The 22,301-nt window shown below is 35.9% G+C and overlaps 1 protein-coding gene across 1 annotated transcript in view; it reads right to left on the bottom strand.

The window, feature by feature from the left end:
• Positions 1-22,301, bottom strand: part of Spata1 (spermatogenesis associated 1) — a 55,188-nt gene that overhangs the window by 19,459 nt on the left and 13,428 nt on the right. Inside the window, exons 7-10 of the mRNA XM_048351670.1 lie at positions 20,677-20,788; positions 16,837-16,894; positions 9,438-9,549; positions 8,477-8,602 (exon numbers count right to left, since the gene is read on the bottom strand). Coding sequence (XP_048207627.1) covers positions 8,477-8,602; positions 9,438-9,549; positions 16,837-16,894; positions 20,677-20,788 — 408 coding nt within the window. The remainder of the gene's footprint in view (positions 1-8,476; positions 8,603-9,437; positions 9,550-16,836; positions 16,895-20,676; positions 20,789-22,301) is intronic.

Genomic DNA, 22,301 nt, shown 5'->3' with positions numbered 1-22,301 from the left:
CTTTGAACAGTGTTTCTGAAAAATCATTGCAGTGGTTTATGCCTGTAATCACAACTGGTTAGGAGTCTAAGATTAGGAGGAACACCAGTTTGAGACCAAAAGAGACAATATAGTTCATAATACCCGATCTCAACCAACAAAAATCTGGTGATAGTCACTTGTTACTCCAACTATAAGGTAAGTGTAAATAGGAAGACCATGGACAAAAATATTATAAGTTAAGGACTACTAATTTAGAAAATCACTTTGATACCTGTGAGATTCTAAATACAAAAAATAGAAATACAATCTGCATACTTGTATCACCACAATATTATTGTTCAGTTCTTTTAATATTATCAAAGAAATAAAAACTCCAAATTTAAAATTTTACTTAGTAAGGTGATTCGATGACATTTACATAGCTAAATGGAACGTCAGCTCAGAGTTCAGCTATTATTTCCCTGATACCCTGTTATCCAATCTGTCAGCAACTTCAATTATACTACTGCCAAAATACTTCCAGCACCTAACATGTTCTATATTCTTCAATGCTACAACTCTAATCAATACGCTTTTTTTTTAAGGCAAGAATGCTCCATTGTCTTTATAACCTGTCTCTCTTTTCCATTCTTACCATAGACAGACAGACAGACAGACAGTTCTGGAGCTCAAACCCAGGACTTGGTAGGCAAGTGCTCTGTCACTGAGCTATACTCCCAGCCCCTAAAATGCTTTTTAAATCAAGTTCATTCCTAGCTTAAAATTAACATCTAGCTCCTTACCTTACTTAGAATAAGTAACTCTGATAGCCTATCTTCTACTTGCTGACCACTTTTATTTTCTGTCTGTAAACCTCTTTATCATGCCCCAGCCACAAACTCCTTAATTCCATCCTGGAAACACAAGGTCTTATCTCCGGGCCTTGACAGTTAGGATACTTTCTATTCAGATTGCTTTCGCCTTGTTTACATGCCAACATCTTTATTAAGCAACTCTTATATCTGTTCAAAGGTATCTTCTTTGAAAGCTCTAGCTGAAACTTCTCCTGTCCCATATCATTCTTTTAAAAAATATTTCTTTATTGTCAAAGTGATATACAGAGGGGTTACAGTTTCATATGTAAGGCAGTACATACAATTCTTATCCAACTTGTTACCTCCTCATTCCCCCCCACACACGTGTGCCTTCCCTCCTCCCCATTTCCCTCCCCACCCCCATCCATGAGTTGTACAGTTGGTTTACAGCATATAGTTTTGTAAGTATTGCTGTTGCATTGGTTTGTCTTTTATCCTTTGTCTCTCCATTTTGATATTCCCCTTCCCTTCCCTATAAGTAGATGAGTGGATTAAGAAAATGTGGTACACATACACAATGGAATTCTATGCCTCCATCAGAAAGAGTGGCATTGCCCCATTCGTAAGGACATGGAAGAACTTGGAAAAAATCATACTAAGTGAAGTGAGTCAGATCCAAAGAAACATAGACTCTATGGTTTCCCTCATCGGGAATAATTAGTACACATCTAGGACAATCCTAGCCCATGATCACAATAGTTCAATAACTATGTACATATGAACACACAAGATGATGCTGAGCAAAATGAACTCCAAGTTATGGGAATAAGCGGTTTATCGTTGTTATTTTCAACATACCATGTGAAATTATGCCTTTTTCTTTTGTCTTTTTTCTCCATGATTTTACCCCTGATATCACTGTAACTTATTTTGGTACCATATCATTCTTTATTAGGCTCTATAAGTAGCTTCTCAACTCTGATCAGTAACTAGTACTATCTTATTTATTGTTTACTTCCACCCACAAGCAAGCTTAAGGGTGAAACCAGATCTATTTTATAAACTGCTGTATCTGCAGCATTTAAGACAATTCTTTGTACACAGTACCCTTTCTAGCTAGTTGATACTTTGTTTTTTTTCCTTAGTGGGGCTTGAACTCTGGGATTGGGCATTATCCCTGAGCTCTTCAGCTCAAGGCTACTGCTCTACCACCTTGAGCCACAGGGCCATTTCCAGTTTTCTGGTGGTTAATTGGAGATAAAAGTCTCATGGGACTTTCCTGCTCAGGCTGGCTTTGAACCTCGAGCCTTAGATCTCAGCCTCCTGAGTAGCTAGTATTACAGGTGGGAGCCACTACACCCCTCAGACATACTTTTTTAAAAATCTTGAATCACTCTCCTTGAAGTAGAAGGGACTGATCATCCCATTGTATATATACACAAAGTGCCAGGTATAGAAGGAGAAATAATTTGCCTAGGTAGAAGATTGATCTGGTGCTGAAATCTAGGCCCTGTCATTTCTAGTCCATTGTGCATACTTGGCTGACAAGAAAAATCACTCTTATAACATTACCACAAGACTGAGTTACTGGTACTATGTCTAGGATAACAATGTGACATTATGTGGCAGAATCTCTAGAAAAGTCCGACATGGTGCCAATGGGGAATGTTTGAACCATGGGCCCTCTAAGGCCTGTGAGTCATTTAGTCTGGCCCTGCCAAGGCAATCACAGGTGGGACTTGAAATCTAATAAATCTAGGAGCTTTTTCATAGCAACATACATTTACATTAAATGAATCATCATCATCATAGTCTAAATGATTTAAAGTGTGTGTGTGTGTGTGTGTGTGTGTGTGTGTGTGCGTGCACGTGCTTTGCATGCTAGTTAAACTCAGGATATCTTGCTCTCAACTCAGCCTTTTCCCTTTTGGGTGGTGCTTTTCCACTTGATCCATGCCTCCAGTCCATCTTTTCTGCCAGAATTACCTAAATTTTGAAGGATAAGCAAGGAGCATCCATTAGAGGATATCAGGACTCTGCATACATGATGGGTCAGACACTGTTTCTGGTCAGCTGCCTGTCACCTGTCAGCCTGTATTACAGTGATTCAGGACAAACAGTACCGATGTGTATAACAGGCTGATGTGTACACATGACAAAATATTAATACATTGTGTCAAAACTACATGCTTTTGCTTAGCTGAAAAGGCTGTGACACTTTACCACTTGAGATACAATCCACTTCAGGTTTTTGCTGGTTAATTGGAGATAGGAGTCTTAAACATTAGTCTGTCAGGGCTGGATCTGAAACATGGTTGCAGATCTCAGCTTTCAGTACCTAAAATTAGATAGTCATGAGCCACCTTCACTCAGCTTTCAGTTCTTTACTGACAAATGCAATTAACCATTTTGTGAGCCACTTATGGCTAGGAGCTCTATCTGGTAAGGCTACTTAACTTTTCAAATGTTAGCTCAAATTTTTTGATCAATGAAACAAGTGCCTCAAGTCCTTACCTCTTGTGCTATGCATGCCTTCCAGTTCTTCTTGTGTCTAACTCTGCAGTTAGCCCACAAACAAAAATAGCCAACTGGGGGCTTGCTTGAAGTAACACATATACTAAAAATAGCTAGTTGGGCAGTATTTCTTATGACCATTGTTTCATCACAAGCCAGAGAGAAAAATTAAAAATCTCCTATAGAATCCTTCAATGCATTTTCAATATATCGTAGTAAGTCAATAATCTCATCTGAGATGGTTCTCCAAGACAAACAGACTCTGAAACAATTTTACTTGGTGCTAACAACTCCTTAGAAGCCACCAGGCACTCTTTCACAAACTCCCTCTACATAAGGCTTCAGCTTCTTTGCAATTTATTCCCTTGAAAGCAGTTCACTTGTTTTGATTTCAATTTCTGCTGAAGAGCATTGCTTTTTACCTATTATTTTATTATTATTATTCTCTAATATTTTATCTATTAATTTTATCTATTTTATGTCCCAATTGAGTTGAGCATGATTTGAGCTATAATGATGCCCCAGGTTGGCTTTTTTCATTATCACTATCACCACAAACTAGGCACACAGAGTTTGCCTTTGACTTCAACAACAACAAAAACATCATTTGTCCATTTGTCTTGGAAATATCGACATTCCAATCAACTTTCTTTGTAGTTGCCATTTGTAGGATGTCACACCACTTAAATTTTAACTATTCAGTGAGTGTTATGGTATCATAGCTGATGTGACTTTTCTTTGATCATTGTTCTATTCCTAACTTCTTTTAATAGTGTAACAGTAAGAGTGATTCTCACCTGTGAGCACAAAGAGAAGCAATACTCTTATGGTGAATTTGAGTCAAACTTCAAACTAATATTGCCCAATAAATACATAGCATTAAATAAATAAATAGCATTCATTTTACTCATTATCACGTGTGGTGGCCCCCATGTCAGAATCATGTACTATGGGTCTATATTTACTTTGCTAATAAGCTTTCTTGATTTTCATCTCAATGTGTCCTCAAGTTCTTTTTTGGACCAACATCAAGAACTTAGCATCCAAGGATCTCCCTTTTGTAGATTCCCCTCCCTGAAGTATCACCAATCCAGACACACTAGTACCAAAACAATTTTTCTGTATTGAGAATCCTAAAATCAGTTAATTACACATATTTTAATTTTTACAGTTCCCCCCTAGGGCTAGTGGTAAAGTGCTTGCCTCACATACATGAAGCCCTGGGTTTGATTCCTCAGCACCACATAAATAGAAAAAGCCAGAAGTGGTGCTGTGGCTCAAGAGGTAGAGCTCTAGCCTTGAGCAAAAAAGAAGCCAGGGACAGTGCTCAGGTCCTGAGTTCAAGCTCCAGGACTGGAAAAACAAAACAAAACAAAACACTATGTCAGTTCCCCAGCTATAACCCATTATGCAGACCTTTCAAATGAACATCCTTCAAACTATTTTCCTACACCTTCTTCCCCCTGGCTTGTCTTTGTTTCTACTGTTTTAATAATACTATTTATAATTCTATTCAAGAAAACAACTTACACTTTCCCTGATATTCCTTTTTTTTTTTAGTATTAGCAAGGCAGAGACACAAATAAATCCAAATTAATCCCACAAATAAATCCCAAATTAAACACACAGAGAGATCATATAACTCAGAGGCAGCTCCTAAAGTTAGTGATAGTTAAGCTGACCTCAAATGATTTGTAGAAAATAGTCATCCCAGGGATGCAAAGTTGGTTTAATATATGCAAGTCAATTAATGTAATCTACCACATCAACTGGAGCAAGGTAAAGAACTACATGGTTTTATCTCTGAATGCGGAAAAAGTGTTCGACAAAATCCAGCACCCATTTATGCTAAAAGCCCTGGAAAAACTGGGATTCCAGGGAACATTCATGAGTATAATCAAGGCAGTTTATGACAGACCAACAGCAAGTATAACTCTAAATGGTGAAAAACTAATGCCATTCCCTTTAAAATCAGGAACAAGGCAGGGATGCCCACTCTCACCCCTGCTCTTCAACATAGTACTAGAATTCCTAGCCAGAGCAATTAGGCAAGAAGAAAATATAAAGGGGATCCAAATAGGAAAAGATGAAGTTAAACTTTCTCTCTTTGCAGATGACATGATCCTATACCTAAAGAATCCCATAGACTCTACCCCTAAGCTACTAGAGCTGATCCAAAACTTTGGCAAAGTTGCAGGATATAAAATAAACCTTCAAAAATCAACGGCCTTTCTCTATGCTAATGACCTGAAGACCGAGGCGGAAATCAGGAAAGCAACTCCTTTTGCAATAGCCCCCCAAAACATAAAATACCTAGGAATAACCTTAACCAAAGAAGTGAAAGACCTCTTTGATGAGAACTTTAAAAGCTTGAAAAACAAAATTAAGTCAGAACTAAGGAAATGGAAAAACCTCCCATGCTCCTGGATTGGGAGGATTAATATAATCAAAATTGCAATATTGCCAAAGGCTATCTACAAATTCAATGCAATCCCCATTAATATCCCAACACCATTTTTTAATGAAATAGAGGAAGCAATCCAGAAATTCATATGGAACAATAAAAGACCTAGAATAGCAAAAACAATCCTAAGCAGAAAGAACAGTGCTGGAGGAATTACAATACCCAAATTCAAGCTATATTATAAAGCTATAGTAATAAAAACAGCTTGGTATTGGCACTGAAACAGACCTGAAGACCAATGGAACAGAATTGAAGACCCAGAAATGAACCCACAGAACTATGCCTACTTAATCTTTGATAAAGGAGCTAAAAGAATAGCTTGGAAGAAAGACAGCCTCTTTAACAAATGGTGCTAGCAAAGCTGGTTCAACACATGCAACAAACTAAAACTAGATCCTTATATATCACCCTGCACCAAAATCAACTCCAAATGGATTAAAGACCTTGAAATCAAAACAGACACCCTGAAAACACTAAAGGAAGGAGTAGGAGAAACACTTGGGCTCCTTGGCACAGGACAGAACTTCCTTAACAAAGACCCAGAAAGGCTACAAATCAAAGAAAGGTTGGACAAATGGGACTGCATCAAACTGCAGAGCTTCTGCAGGATAAAGGACAGAGCTCACAAGATTAACAGAAAGCCCACAGACTGGGAGAAGATCTTTACTGGCCATTCAACAGACAAAGGCCTCATATCTAAAATATATGCAGAACTAAAAAAAATTACCTTCCTCCATAACAAAACCGCAAAGAACCAATAGCCCCCTCATCAAGTGGGCTAAAGACTTAGAAAGAGACTTCTCTGATGAGGAAATGAGAATGGCCAAGAGACATATGAAAAAGTGCTCGACATCACTGGCCATAAAAGAGATGCAAATCAAAACAACATTGAGATTCCATCTCACCCTGGTATGAATATCATATATCAAGAAAACTAACAATAACAATTGTTGGAGAGGATGTGGCCAAAAGGGATCCCTACTTCACTGTTGGTGGGAATGTAAACTGGTTCAGCCACTCTGGAAAGCAGTATGGAGATTACTCAGAAGGCTAAAATAAATATAGAACTCCCCTATGACTCAGCAGCCCCACTTTTGGGTATCTATCCAAAAGAACACAAACGAAATCACAGTAAAGCCACCAGCACAACAATGTTCATCGCAGCACAATTTGTCATAACGAGAATCTGGAACCAACCCAGATGCCCCTCAGTAGACGAATGGATCAGGAAAATGTGGTACATATACACAATGGAATTTTATGCCTCTATCAGAAAGAATGACATTGCCCCATTTGTAAGGAAATGGAAGGACTTGGAAAAAATTATACTAAGTGAAGTGAGCCAGACCCAAAGAAACATGGACTCTATGGTCTCCCTTATTGGGAATAATTAGTACAGGTTTAGGCAAGTCACAGCAGTGGATCACAAGAGCCCAATAGCTATATCCTTATGAACACATAAGATGATGCTAAGTGAAATGAACGCCATGTTATGGAAACAATTGTTATATCACATTTGTAACTACTTTCAACGTCCCATGTGTATCTGTAGCTTCTATTATTGATGATGTTCTTGTATCACCTTGCTGTGGTTGTATCTACACTATCTCTGTAATCTTATCTGAGTATATTGGAAACCGTGTATACTGGTATTAGAACTAGGAAATTGAAAGGGAATACCAAAATTGAGAGACACAGGGTTAAAAAAGAAAAACAACTCCAAAAGCAATACTTGAAAAACTCTTTGGTCTAAGTGAACTGAACACCTCATGGGGGGAAAGGGAAAGGGGGAGGAGAGTGGGGGGGGGTATGAGGGACGAGGTAACAAACAGTACAAGTAATGTATCCAATGCCTAACGTATGAAACTGTAACCTCTTTCTACATCAGTTTGATAATAAAAATTTGAAAAAAAAGAAAGAAAAGAGTCAGACAAAATGGAAAGAACAGAGTAGGAGAACGTAGGAAAAAAGAAATACATTGCAGATGGAAAAGCATGGTTGAAGGCCTTTAACCAAGATTTCCAAAAATACCCACCATTTCCTGGAAGCCTCTCTAAGTTACCTGATTCAGGTGTTCTTCCTAGTATTTCTATTCATAGAACTCTGTAGTTCCTTTACAATACCATTAAATGGGACATATCATTAATGCTTAATTTGGTTATCATTTCTCCACTGGACCATAAAACCTATAATGTCAGGGACATGATTATATCTGCTATTAGAATCACTTCAGGCCCTAGAGCTAGATTCAATAAGCATTTAATATTTATTAAATAAATGAATGGAAGAATTAAAATAAATTTCAGTTATAAATAACATTTAGATTTTAATTTGCAAAAAGTTATATAAAGCATTTATTATATAAAAGTTGAATAATGACCTTGTTTTCTATATTACATCTCTCTAACCAGGTATTACTTAAAATATAACAGTAATATAGTAACATAAAATTATTATTATCATTATCACAGTACTGGTCATTAAAGGCCCCAATACATGCTGGGTAAACTCTCTACCACTTGAGCTGTGCTGCCAGTTCCTTTATTTATATTTTTGAGATCTTAGTAATTTTTCCAGGATGGCTTTCAACCCATAATCCTCCTGCCTAGGAGGATTATAAGAACTAGCTAGGATTATGCAATAACTTTGTTATTTATCTTAAAAATATTCTTTAATACTTAAGTGTTCTTTACAATGATAAAATCTATGTAATAGTCTTTACCTTGGTATTGTTTCAATTTGCTTTGTTCAAATAACTTTTCAATTTTCTTATTCAGTTCTTCCCTAACGTTTTCCAGATATTTTCTTTCTTCCCTTACTTGTCTCATTTGTTCAATAATCTTCTGTCCTAAAGAAATTACAATCCATACTTATTAATGCTGAAAGCCTAAAAGATGGTTCATATCCTAAAAGAGTGTACTTTTAAAAATTTCTATGAAACAAGAATGAATTTTACCAGACTCTTCTTTTTGCTGCTCTTAATATTATGAAGAATGTTTGGTTTCTAATACTAAATTTATAAAATAGAGCATCTCTTACATTTACATATATATAGAAACATAATTATTAATTTATGCTTGTCTTGGGCAAAGTTATTAAATTACTATCTTACATTGAAAATGATACTTTAGAATGAAACAGTATTTGTGACTGAATATATGCAATAAACAAAAAATTATATAATTTAAGTTTTATTATAGGAAAATATACAAAACAAAATTGACTGTTTTAATCATTTTATTTTTCATGCCAGTCCTGGGGCTTGAACTCAGGACCTGAGTGCTGTCCCTGAGTTTTTGTGCTCAAGAATAGCACTCTACCACTTGAGCTACAGCTCCACTTTCAGCTTTCTTGGTGGTTAATTGAGCATAACAGTCTCGCAGATTTTCCTGCCCAGGCTAGGTTCAAAGCATGATCCTCAAGTCTCAGTCCCTGAGTAGCTGGGATTACAGGCATGAGTCACTGGCACCTGGCCATTTTTTAAAAAAAACAACAACATTTTTAAGAGTATAGTTCAGTGACATTAAGTATATACATATTTTGCAATCTGTACTACCATTGTTTCCAGAACATTTTTCTTTTCCTGAACTAGGAACTCCATGTGACCATTAAGTAATATTGACACATTAAAAATATTGACACATTTACCTCACAGAACCATTTTCCAGTGTTACAATACTTACTCTCTATTCGTAATGAAGAGCTATCAGTTATTCCTGAAGAAAGAACAGGTTGAAAAGGAAATGAAGGAAAATCAATAAGATCTGGCAGGATGTTGTGTTCTTTTTCATCCAGCTGTAAGAAAACATGAAAATCAATTGGATCTGGTAGGATAACACTTTTTTTGCATTTGTTTTAAAGTATTTATCAGTGTATATTAGTAATGTGTTCATACATTATGAGCATATGTGTTTACATACTGATGGCTCTTGATTCTGTATTCACAGTTACAGATTCTCCCTCATACTCCTATTATGATTAATTGTAAATTTTACATACTAAAAATACAAATTTTAATAAAGAATAAATTTCTTTCCTTTTTTTTTTTTTGAGTGGTACTGGAGATTGAATTTAGGGCCTTGTTCTTGTAAGGTAAGTTGTCTACCACTGTGCCATACAAAGAGTCCCACTTTGGTTTGGTTATTTTCAAGGTAAGAGCTCACTTTATGCTTGGCTGGAATGAGCTTAGAAGGGTAACATTTTAGTTTTTTAATATTTATTTTTAAATCTATATTCAATGTTAATAAATCTGCCTAGAAAATTAGTCACCATATTTTTTCAATTTTTAGCATGGGTTTATATTTATGTATTATGTGTTAATTTATGTATGTGTATTTATGTATTATGTATTAATTTTTTTATGTATTTATATTTGGTGGTATTGGGTTTGAACTCAGGGCCTTGTAATCACTTAGACTTGCTTTCTCTGCTGGTGTTCTGCCACTTGAGCCACCACTCCAGCCTTACATTTTAATCTTATATGCTTTATTGCCACTTCTATGTTTATATTACCTTTATATTTTTAATTTTTCATGTTTCTACCTTTTGACAAACTATATTAAGCCTCATCTTGTTGCTGTTTTTTTCACTATTTTATAAATCATAAATTATTTTCAATTCTGCCATTGTTTTTCCTTCCATAATTCATTAGTTTCTAGTTTTAATTAATCAAGTTCTCATTCTTATCTTGTTTTAGTATTATTTTTCTAGACTATTATTTTATTAAATTTATAGAATATGTTTCCACAAGGTAATAAAATATGCTTCAATTAGAAAAAAATCACTCTACATACCATCCAAGGAGGGAAGATAAAATCACATAGAGCTTATGCTTACAGCCTAACCAGGACACAGAAGCTATTCAATTTACATGTAAGGAGGAAATATGACACTTAACCAGATTGTAACCAGGAGTTTACCTCTGAGCAGACAGATATGGAGGGGCATCATAACTACTCACAGAAAACAGGAAACGTGAACCACTATTCAATGTGGAAGGAATGGGCCATATTGTGGTGAAGGCAGAGAGCAAGGTACATTACAGCAGTATCTATGAGAGGGCTTGAAAAATGTAGGTTAGGGGCAGAGGCAGTAATCATGGAAAACCAGTTACTGAGAAAGAAGAAAATATTTTGGGAGACATGTCTCTTGGAGGGATAGTTTTGAAAAAGGGAAGAAGTGGCCAAGGTAAGAGCTCTACTGGGTAAAGTTAGTAGAAAAGAACCTCTCCAAACCCAGATCAAGATCTTCCCTGCCCCCCAATGCCTCATTACTTATAAAAGAGTGAATTGAAAGTCACTATAGCAACAGAAGACGGTGTTCCTGATTTTAGAAATACATTTAAAAAACTTGGTCTACCAAATGATCTCAACTGTTATTACTGATACAGAAAACCTCAGCACAAATAAACATGCACAATGTGTAAAAAGTAATTTAGCATCCAATTTTGAGGAAAACTTCAAAATTAAAGTGTAAAACAAGCTTAGAAGCAGAGAAAAACTTACTAATATTCCAAATATAGATTAAATATAATTAAGCAAGTACTTGCATATACCTATGAACTCTGAAAAACAAAAATTTTTAAACTTAGAATAAAAATTGAAAAAACAGCAGGATAATGTGAAATGGAAATTGGCCAAACTCAAGAAACTTGACTATAGTCACAGCTCAAGTGGCACAGTGCCTGCCAAATTCCAGGCCTTGAGTTTAATCCTCAGTATAACCAAAGAGAAAGAAGGGGAAAAGGACAGGGTGTAAGAGGGTAGAGGAGAAGGGAGGAAGAGGAAACAAGAGGGAAAAGGAGAAGAAATGAAAGAAAAAACTATCTGAGAAAGAAAAAAAATTACCAAGTGTCTAAGAGGAAACAACTATGATCAAATTTATAGCAAGAATAATAAGGAGCCAAGTACCAGTGGCTCATACCTGAATCCTACCTATTCAGGAGGCTGAGATCTGAGGATCGCAGTTCAAAGCCAGACCAGGCAGGAAAGTCCATGAGACTCTTATTAACCAGCAGAAAACTGGAAGCATGATTGAGCACTATCCTTGAGCTGAAAAGCTCAGGGACAGTGCCCAGTGCCAGAGTTCAAGGCTCAAGACTGGGGGAAAAAAAAGGAATAAGAAATACAAATACAAAGAAGAAAATGAAACATAAAGTAAACACATAGATCAGAAAGAAAGTGATATCAAGGTGAAGAGGATCCAAGGTAATACTAATTGTGGCCTCTGTAAGAGGAAAACATAATAAAATAGACATACTCATTAAATAAGTTACAATTTTGAAAAATATTTTCCCACTGAAAAAATAGGGTCCTGTGTATCCCTAGAAAAACCTGATCTAGAAATCTCAACTGACATAGAGTCTGAGAAAACTGTTATATATTAAAGGAATCTTTTGATGTTCTAATTTACAATGAAAAGAAAATAAAGTTGACCTCATATTTCTAAAGAGTGTGTGTGTGTGTGTGTGTGTGTGTGTGTGTGTGTGCGCGCGTGCGCGCATGCCACTATTGGGGTTGAACTCAGGCAAGGTCTTTTGCTCTTGCTTTGCTTTTTAACCACTCAATACTGGCACTCTATCACTTGAGTCACATCTTCACTTTTGCTAGTTAACTGGAGATAAGAGTCTCACTGATTTTTCTGCACAGGCCACTTCAAACCTCAATCCTTAGATCGTAGCAATGCAAGTAGCTAGGATTACAGCATGAGCCACCAGTGACCAGCTTTTTAAAATTTTTTTTTGTAAAATGTAAAAGTCATTTTTACTGTGAAGATTTACTAAGCAGACTAGAGGCCTTACTTGTTCTTTTGTTCTAGAAAAGGTTTGAAGCATACAAAGAACTAATTGAATAGTGGACTTAAGCTTTTCCTACTACAAGTTGTGCTCCAACCAAGAGATGATTAACAAATCTTCCATAAAAGAAAATGGCAGTTCCATGTCAAATATATTTAGTTAAAAATCTGAGATGAAAACAAAGGTAAAAGGATAGGATTATAAGAATAGCACAGGGACGTTATTTTTTTTTTATTGTCAGTAAGTACAGAGAGGTTACAGTTTCATATGTAAGGCAGTGAGTACATTTCTGTTCAACTTTGTTACCTGCTCCCTCATTTTACCCCCGCCTCCCCCGCCCCTTTTCCCTGGAATGTTATATTTTCAAAACAGAAATAACACAACTAGAAATAAATGAGAAAGAAAAGAGAGGGAAATTTTTTAAACTAATTTTTTTGATTACCTTGAAAATAACTAGTCTGAGTTCTATTTTAGAGGTAACAAATCTAAAGGGAATAAGTTTAAAAAATAATACATTTTTTAAAGAAGAAAAAGAAGGGTCAAGACTACTAGCATAACTTTATTACTATAAAGGTAAATATTAAGATAGACCAAAGTCTCAAACCTTTCTGAAAACTAGGAACAAATATAAAAACAAATTACATGGTATCAGACTCACACTAACTGTAACATCAAAAAAATGGCACAACTAGTGAGACAAAGGACAAAGGGTGAACCAATTCAACAGTGATACTCACAAGACAATATGTTGGAAATGAACTTTACAGCTTTTGGGAGGGGAGTTGGGGGAAGGGAAAGTGGTAGGAAAATGAGGGAGGGGGTTACAATGTTCAATAAGAAATGGACTCTTTATGTATGTAGCTGTAACCCCTCTGTTCATCACCTTGACAATAAAATTAAATTAAAAAAATGACAAATTGGGGCCAAATGTACCAAGTCTGTTAATAGGCAAGTAAGTATAATGCCTAAGTATAAAAGCTTTTTTACTAAGTAAAAAGGCTTTTGGAAAGCTTACAAAGTAAAATTTAATTCTAGGCTGTACATAGGAGATACTTCAAACAAAATGATTACGACAGGCTAAAAAAAGAGTAACATAAGGATTTTACCAAATAAATACAATTTTTTTGAAGCAGAGCATATTGATATGTAAAAAGGAAAAAATCTAGACCCCCTCCCGAAAATTACATGAGTTATTTAAAGTAGACCTCTATTTGCTAAACAAAAATTAACTATTGGTGACTCAGACCAAGAACTTACTGGTGTGCTTATCCATTTCAGTCTGAGGAACAGCACACTGTGAGCTCTTAACCTTACAAATACCTTGGCCATGAGCTATTATTCTCAAGGATTTCATAATCAAACATTGTTATGACGACTTTGGTACAGCTTTTAATTATATAATAAAATGCTATAAATTGACTTCTGCCACTTAGATCCTGTTATAAGGAAGTCAGGGAATGCATTCCTGTCTGCATTCTAGGCTGCATAAAAGACATTGTAGGGGATTTTCATTTCTGGTTTTCCATCTAACACATTCTTCCGGGATTAAAGGAGTGAATGCTATGTGATAAACCCTCACTTGTCATTTTTATCTCCTGAAACAGTTGGATTTCTTGCTTTCCTTTTTACCAAGAAATTTCTGGCATTCTAACTTTAGTCGTCCTGAGTCCCATATATTGCAGGTTCTTGTCAATGGAGCAAACTGTTTTAGCTCTCACAGCTGGGGACGCTAGCAGGCTAAATTTAGACTTTTTGACAGGTATAACCTTACTGTCCCTGGTCTGAATTCCAAATAATACTCCTCTAAATTTCTACTAGTATAAATTAGCAAAGTGTTTCAATATGGTTGTAATACTTATTTTTGTAAAAACTAGTTTCTCCACTTTAAGACTTAGTTGCCCACATTTCATTTTTTGAGGGGAGGAAGGGTGTTACTGTGACTTGCACTTGAGCCTCATCTCCAGTCATTTTCGCTTTTACTTATGTAATTTCATTTTTAAGATAGTGTCTTAGCTTTTGCCTAGAACTGACTTCAGATGACAATCCTCCTTCTTCTACCTTCTATCTACCTGAGTTTACAGATTTGTACCAACATGCCCACATTGGTTTTTTGAAATAGGGTTTCACTAACTTTTAGCTGAGCTGGACTCAGAACTTGAATCCTCCCATCTCCACCTGTCATGTAGATGGAATTACAGGGCTGCACTACCACGCCTGGCTACAGCCATCTGAATCTGTTCAGTATAGGTTTAAGCAAGAAGGAATAAAGGAAGTTAGAAACAATGGAAATATTAAAAGAGCAGGTTTTAGGCATGGTTTCTTGAAATGGCTTTTCTTCTAGTGTAGTTGCTATCTTGGGGGTCATTAACAGACTGACTTGCTGACTTCATTTGGAAACTTTACACTATCTGATAGCAAGAAGTACTACCAAGTCTCAATAATGAAAATGTACTAGATAAGGATAGAAAAATGGTCACTGAAGAGGAAAGCAAGCCAAAAACTGCCAGAGACATTATAGTCAGTTGAATTTTGAATAATTCATGAAGAAAAAATAAAATCTTTATAGTATGAGAACAGTGGATATTTAGGAACAAAATTGAGCACCACCCCCAGCTTTACTCTGAGATAAGATGGTACTTTTCAAACAGCTTCTATTTTCACAAAGAAAAATTACCAGTAAGACTGTATGAGGAAGGTTTGGTTTGAGCAGAAAATAGGACAGAATTGTCTAGAAGTATTGGCTCCAGGAAAATTTAGTATATAATTGTAGGCAAGGCTGAATATTCATTTGAAGTGTATTATCTCTTAAGTAGTTTTAGCGAATGAGTGTAAAACATTTTAAGTTAATTTAATGTTGTGTTTTAGTCTGCTTGTCCAATAGATAAGAGTACCTTATCCAAAAGTTGTTGAACTGAATGACCTAATATATGTAAGGCAATCTAATGCTCTAGTCAATAAATGCTGTATCACTGTTTGCTGTTATGCTGTTATTCCTATTGCTTTTGGTGTTAATTATTATTATGCCGTACTGCACATAGAAAACAGGGTCTCACACCCTACCACTAAATTATAGTTATCTCTTTTAAAAATTTGTTTTTGAGGGCTAGGAATATGGCTTAGTGGTAGAGTGTTTGCATGCATGAAACCCTGGGTTCAATTCCTCAGTGCCATATAAACAGAAAAAGCCGGAAGTAGCCCTGTGACTCAAGTGGTAGAGGGCTAGCTTTGAGCAAAAAGGAAGCCAGGGGCAGTGCTCAGACCCTGAGTCCAAGCCCAAAGACTGGCAAAAAACCCCAAAAATTTGTTTTTGAGACAAGGTCTTGCTAAGTTGCCTGTGTTTGGCATCAGATGTAGATCCTCTTGCCTCAGGCTTCTGAATAGCTAAGATAACTAGCAGGTACCACAACAGAAGACAGAAATTGTTATGATTAAGAGCATGGACCCTGGGGCTGGGGATATAGCCTAGTGGCAAGAGTGCCTGCCTCGGATATACGAGGCCCTAGGTTCGATTCCCCAGCACCACATATACAGAAAATGGCCAGAAGCGGCGCTGTGGCTCAAGTGGCAGAGTGCTAGCCTTGAGCGGGAAGAAGCCAGGGACAGTGCTCAGGCCCTGAGTCCAAGGCCCAGGACTGGCCAAAAAAAAAAAAAAAAGAGCATGGACCCTGAACGGAGTCTGAATCCCAGCTTTACTTCCCATCTAACTTGTTCATTGTTGGCTATTATTAAAATTAGTATTGTTAGTATCTTAAAGATGTCTTATTCTCATAAATATTTACGAAATTCTCACTCTCTCCAAAATTTCATGAGAATAGGCAATTTGAATAGTAGTCATTAGTTCTTTTAACTACTGTTATTCAAATTAGATAATACATCCAAAGCTACACCATTAGAAACTAGACTGATGAAAAAAAAACAACAAACAATTTAAGCACTAGTATAACTATTTCCTCTAAATACAGTAGAGAAATCTGCCCTAAAGACCTAAGGTAAGTGGCAATATTAACATGTTAAATTAAAAATTAGCTGCTATAGATTCCAGTTAAGAATAGTACACCTTTAAAATAGTAGCATTTGAACATATAATCCCAATAGCTACAATTTTTTCCTCTCTCATATTTTGGCATATTGTTTGTTTAGTCACAAAAGCGGAAACACAAATCAGACGACTGTTGACAATATTGATATTAGGATAACATACTTTTGGTATCATAAGCAGAAAATTTCATTTCAATTTCTGAAAAAAATATTATGTCTCAACAGTACACTTAAAATTTTTACTATCATACCTGATTGGTCTGTTTTCTATTGATAGTTATATCATCTTCGTTTTTCCAAAGTAACTGACTTTAAAGAAAATGACAGATTAGAAAATCACAATAAAACCTGATTTTAATATTAGCTTTTATACTCATATGTGAATACTTCAGACCTTTTCTTTGATGTTCTACAAACACAAGTATAACATTAACAATGTTTAAAGTCAGCCTAAAAAGCAAATTGGGTGTCAGATACCTGTACTGCTCAGGAAGCTGAAGCAGGAGGATCACTTGAGACCAGAATTAAGGATTAGGTAAAGTAACATAATGACCATGACGCTTTAAATAAAACAACCAGCCTTACAGAACTAAGGAAATGGAAAAACCTCCCATGCTCCTGGATTGGGGGGATTAATATAGTCAAAATGGCAATATTGCCAAAGGCTATCTACAAATTCAATGCGATACCCATTAATATCCCAACACCATTTTTTAATGAAATAGAAGAAGCAATCCAGAAATTCATATGGAACAATAAAAGACCATGAATAGCAAAAAACAATCCTATGCAGAAAGAACAATGCTGGAGGAATTACAATACCCAACTTCAAGCTGTATTATATAGTTATAGTAATAAAAACAGCTTGGTATTGACACCGGAACAGGCCTGAATATCAATGGAACAGAATTGAAGACCCAGAAATGAACCCACAGAACTATGCCTACTTAATCTTTGAGAAAGGAACTAAAAAAATAGGATGGAAGAAAGATAGCCTCTTTAACAAATGGTGCTGACAAAACTGGTTCAACACCTACAACAAACTAAAACTAGATCCTCTTTTTAAAAAAAAATTTTATTGTCACACTGATGTACAGAGAGGTTACAGTTTCATACTTTAGGCATTGGATACATTTCTTGCACTGTTTGTTACCTCCTCCCCCATTTCCCCCTCCCCCCTCCCCCTTTCCCTTTCCCCTCATGAGTTGTTCAGTTGATTTACATCAGTTTTGCAAGTATTGCTTTTGTAGTCGTTTGTCTTTTTACCATGTGTCTCTCGATTTTGGTATTCCCTTTCAGTTTCCTAGTTCTAATACCTGAAACTAGGTCCTTATATAACACCCTGCACCCAAATCAATTCCAAATGGATCAAAGACCTCAAAATTAAAGCAGATACCCTGAAAATACTAAAATTAGGAGTAGGAGAATCACTTGGGCTCCTTAGCACAGGATGGAACTTCTTTAACAAAGACCCAGAAATGCTACAAATCAAAGAAAAGATGGACAAATGGGACTGCATCAAACTGCAGAGCTTCTGCAGGGTAAAGGACAGAGCTCGCAAGATAAACAGAAAGCCCACAGATAGGGAAAAGATCTTTACTGGCCATACAATGGACAAAGGCCTCATATCTAAAATATATGGAGAACTAAAAACATTAAATTCCTCCAAAACAAAATCATAAAGAACCAACAGCCCCCTCAACAACTGGGCTAAAGACTTAAAAAAAAGAGATTTCTCTGATGAGGAAATAAGAATGGCCAAGAGACAGATGAAAAAGTGCTCTATATCACTGGCCATAAAAGAAATGCAAATCAAAACAACATTGAGATTCCACCTCACTCCAGTAAGAATGTCCTTTATCAAGAAAACTAAGAATAATGTTGGAGAGGATGTGGCCAAAAGGGAACCCTACTTCATTGTTGGTGGGAATGTAAACTGGTTCAGCCACTCTGGAAAGCAGTATGGAGATTCCTCAGAAGGCTAAACATAGAGCTCCCCTATGACCCAGCAGCCCTACCTTTTGGCATCTACCCAAAAGACCACAAATAAGAACACACTAAAGCCCCCAGCACAACAATGTTCATCGCAGCACAATTTGTCATAGCTAAAATATAGAACCAACCCAGATGCCCCTCAGTAGACGAATGGACCAGGAAAATGTGGTACATATACACAATGGAATTTTATGCCTCTATCAGAAAGAATGACATTGCCCCATTCGTAAGGAAATGGAAGGACTTGGAAAAACGTATACTAGGTGTAGTGAGCCAGACCCAAAGAAACATGGACTCTATGGTCTCCCTCATAGAGAATAATTAGCACAGGTTTAGGCTAGTCACAGCAGAGGATCACAAGAGCCTAACAGCTATGCCCTTATGAATGCATAAGATAATGCTAAGTGAAATGAACTCCATGTTATGGAAACAACTGTTATATCACTGTTGTAATTACTTTCAATGTGCCATGTGAAACTGTAGTTTCTATTGTTGATGATCCTCTTGTAACCCCTTCCTGTGATTGTACCCACATTATCACTGTATCTTATCTGAGTACATTGGAAACTATATACTGGTATTAGAACTAGGAAATTGAAAGGGAATACCAAAATTGAGAGACACAGGATTAAAAAAGAAAAACAACTCCAAAAGCAATACTTGCAAAACCATTTGGTGTAAACCAACTGAACAACTCATGGGGGGAGAGGGAAAGGAGGAGGGGGGAAGGGAAAATGAGGGAGGAGATAACAAACAGTACAAGAAATGTGTCCAATGCCTAGCGTATGAAACTGTAACCTCTCTGTACATCACTTTGACAATAAATAAGAAAAAAAAATCAAAACAGCCTGAGGCCATTATCATATTTGCTTTTAAGTTATTGATCAGTATGAACTATAATATGAGTAATAAAATTACATTACAATTAAATCCAATTATAGTTCAATATCTGTGACAAATGGTAAAAGTATTTTTTATAATTTCCTTTAGAATTTTTTTTTATGGTACTGCAGTTAGATTTCTTGGTATATGCTCTACGATTTGGACCATGCTCTTAGCCCTCTTTGCTTTCACTATTTTTCACATAGGTTCTCATGTTTGAAGGTCTGGGACTATGGTCCTCCTATGGATGTCTCCCAGTAGTTGGGATCACAGACATGTGCCACCACTAGATGATGTTTCGCTAGCTGTTTACCCAGGCAAACTGTGATCTGCCTGATCTCTGCCTTTCAAGTAGCTAGGATTACAGGCATGAACCACCATACCCATGAATATTTTTTAATAAAAACCTTGTGTTAATTCAAGACAACTGTAAGCAAATATATAAATATTATCATCTTGAATTAAATGATACCAATGAAATACTCAAAACATAATGATTAATCTATAGACAAAAATTTTAAGGAGGCAGAATTAAATCTAATAAAGACCTCTTGCTATCATAAAATCATCCCCGATAAAAATAGGTTAACAGAAAAAAAATTTAAGTAATAAACTATTCCTTATTATATTAGAAAGAAATGTTAGTATAATCAAGGTAATTTTAATTAAAGGTATTACTAATTTCATTCATGTTCTTGTTCTTTTTTTTTCTTTTTTTTTTTTGGCAGTCCTGGGGCTTGGACTCAGGGCCTAAGCACTGTCCCTGGCTTCTTTTTGCTCAAGGTTAGCACTCTGCCACTTGAGCCACAGTGCCACTTCTGGCCATTTTCTGTATATGTGGTGCTAGGGAATTGAACCCAGGGCCTCATGCATACGAGGCAAGCACTCTTGCCACTAGGCCGTATCATGTTCTTGTTCTAATTAGAAGTTCTTCTAGGGCTAGGCTGGGTAGCATGCTCCTGTAATCCCAGGGGAAAGACAACTATCTCAGTTGAAGACCAGTCAGAATAAATGGTGAAATCTTACCTGAGAAACAAACTAAAAAGTCTGTGGCATGGCTTAAGTGGTAGAGTGCTTGCCTACTCAAGTGCAAGACTCTGAGTTTAACCCTTAGCACTTCCTCTCCTCACAAAGTCTTTCTAATAGTACTCTGAATATCACATTTTTTAATGGTCTGAGCGATGATATATAAAACCAGCATCTGTATTAATTACCTTTGTTCATTGCTATAGTAATCACTTGACTTTTCCAAAGATCCTGGTTCTTCAAAATTTCCAATGTGATTTTTTGCACTCTTATTTTCATTTACAGTGACTTTTTCCTCAGCTGATGTTGATGTTCATGAACAGCAAACAAAATTCAGAATATTCAGAAAATACCAAAGTAAAATTTATTTTTATATTTATATATGCTAGTCTTGTCCTATATGTCAGAATACTCATGACATGTACTATATAGATACAAAGCAACATTTTGGGAAACTGTCTTCAGAGATGTTTTTCCAATAGCATCTATTGAAACATGGTTCTAAGGAAACAAAGGTGTAAATATAATTTGTTATTTCACATAGATTTTCATTTATAAAATCTCCTTTCATTTAGCAGTATTTTTCCTATAGGAAAATTTTATATTATTAAAACACCAAACTAACGTTCTACATGATCAATACATTGAAAAAGATCCATAAAGCTGACGATATTGATGTGGATTTCCCCTGTAGGAATTATTCAGAAAAAAAAAATTGAGTCAAATTAACATTTGGAAAGTCATTCTATAAAGGGTGTCAAAATGCATTGCAACTTAAAGCCCATATTGACCTAATTTTAGTTTGACTGCTATATTTATTTATCTTTTTATATCGGCAAAGTCAGACAAAGTTTACAAATAATCCACTCAGTGCAAAATGAACAAAACTGGAAACAACAGCTGTTTAAAACTAACAGCAAAATATCACTTTCCCTACCCAACTCCAATCAAAAACAGTGAAAAAATTAGCAGATTTCTAGGTGTATTTTGACATTTATGTCATTCCTAGTAACAACTCAGAACATGAGATACTGCTCAAAATCTAACACTTATGCAACTTAACAACAGAGGAGAGCAGAATCAACTTTGGAAAACAGTGTTCAAAGAAAAAAATATAAAAGCATATATTCAAAAATTGGCATGATAACTGAAACTAAGTTTTGAACTGTGAGTGGTTTTGTTACAAAGTAGACAAAAATAAATTTAAGGAAGGTATGTAGCTTTCTTTTTTTTTTTTTAACAACTATGAGTTCAGTAGGACTGTAGCCCAGTGTTGTAAAATATGGAAACACACACTGCTTAAGTCTTGGCAGGTATGACTTTAGGTATGTTATTCTCTAACTTCAGTTTCCTTATCTCAAAAAATGACATAGTGCATGCAAAGCATTCGCCACACTTAGTTTTATGTGGTACTTCATTTCTCTTTCCTATAGTCAACTTTATCTGAAATTATCTTCTCATTAAAAAAGACACATTGAAAACACAAAAGGCAGTGGGACAGATTTCTAAAGTTAGAGCAGTGTGGTGAGCACTTTGCAAGCACTGTCATTTTTGAGATAAGGAAGCTCAAGTTAGAGAGTAACATCCCTAAAGTCATACCTGCCAAGACTTGAGCTGTTTGTGTTTGACTAAAGCCCATATTTTACAACACTGAGCTAGAATACAGTTATTTGGTTATGGTTTATTTTTCTCTTCCACATGGCAATTTGTTTGAAATTTCCCAGTTGTGAAACAAATATGAATTGTGGCTTTTCTTTTATCTTGCCTAAAATTGTAAAACTAGGTTTGCCCAGAATTTGCTCATAGATTTGAT

Source organism: Perognathus longimembris, chromosome 7 (genome assembly GCF_023159225.1).
Source record: "Perognathus longimembris pacificus isolate PPM17 chromosome 7, ASM2315922v1, whole genome shotgun sequence".
NCBI classification, from domain to species: Eukaryota; Metazoa; Chordata; class Mammalia; order Rodentia; family Heteromyidae; genus Perognathus; species Perognathus longimembris.
The sequence above is the reverse complement of the archived record's forward strand: the minus strand, read 5'-3'. Positions and strand labels throughout refer to the sequence as shown.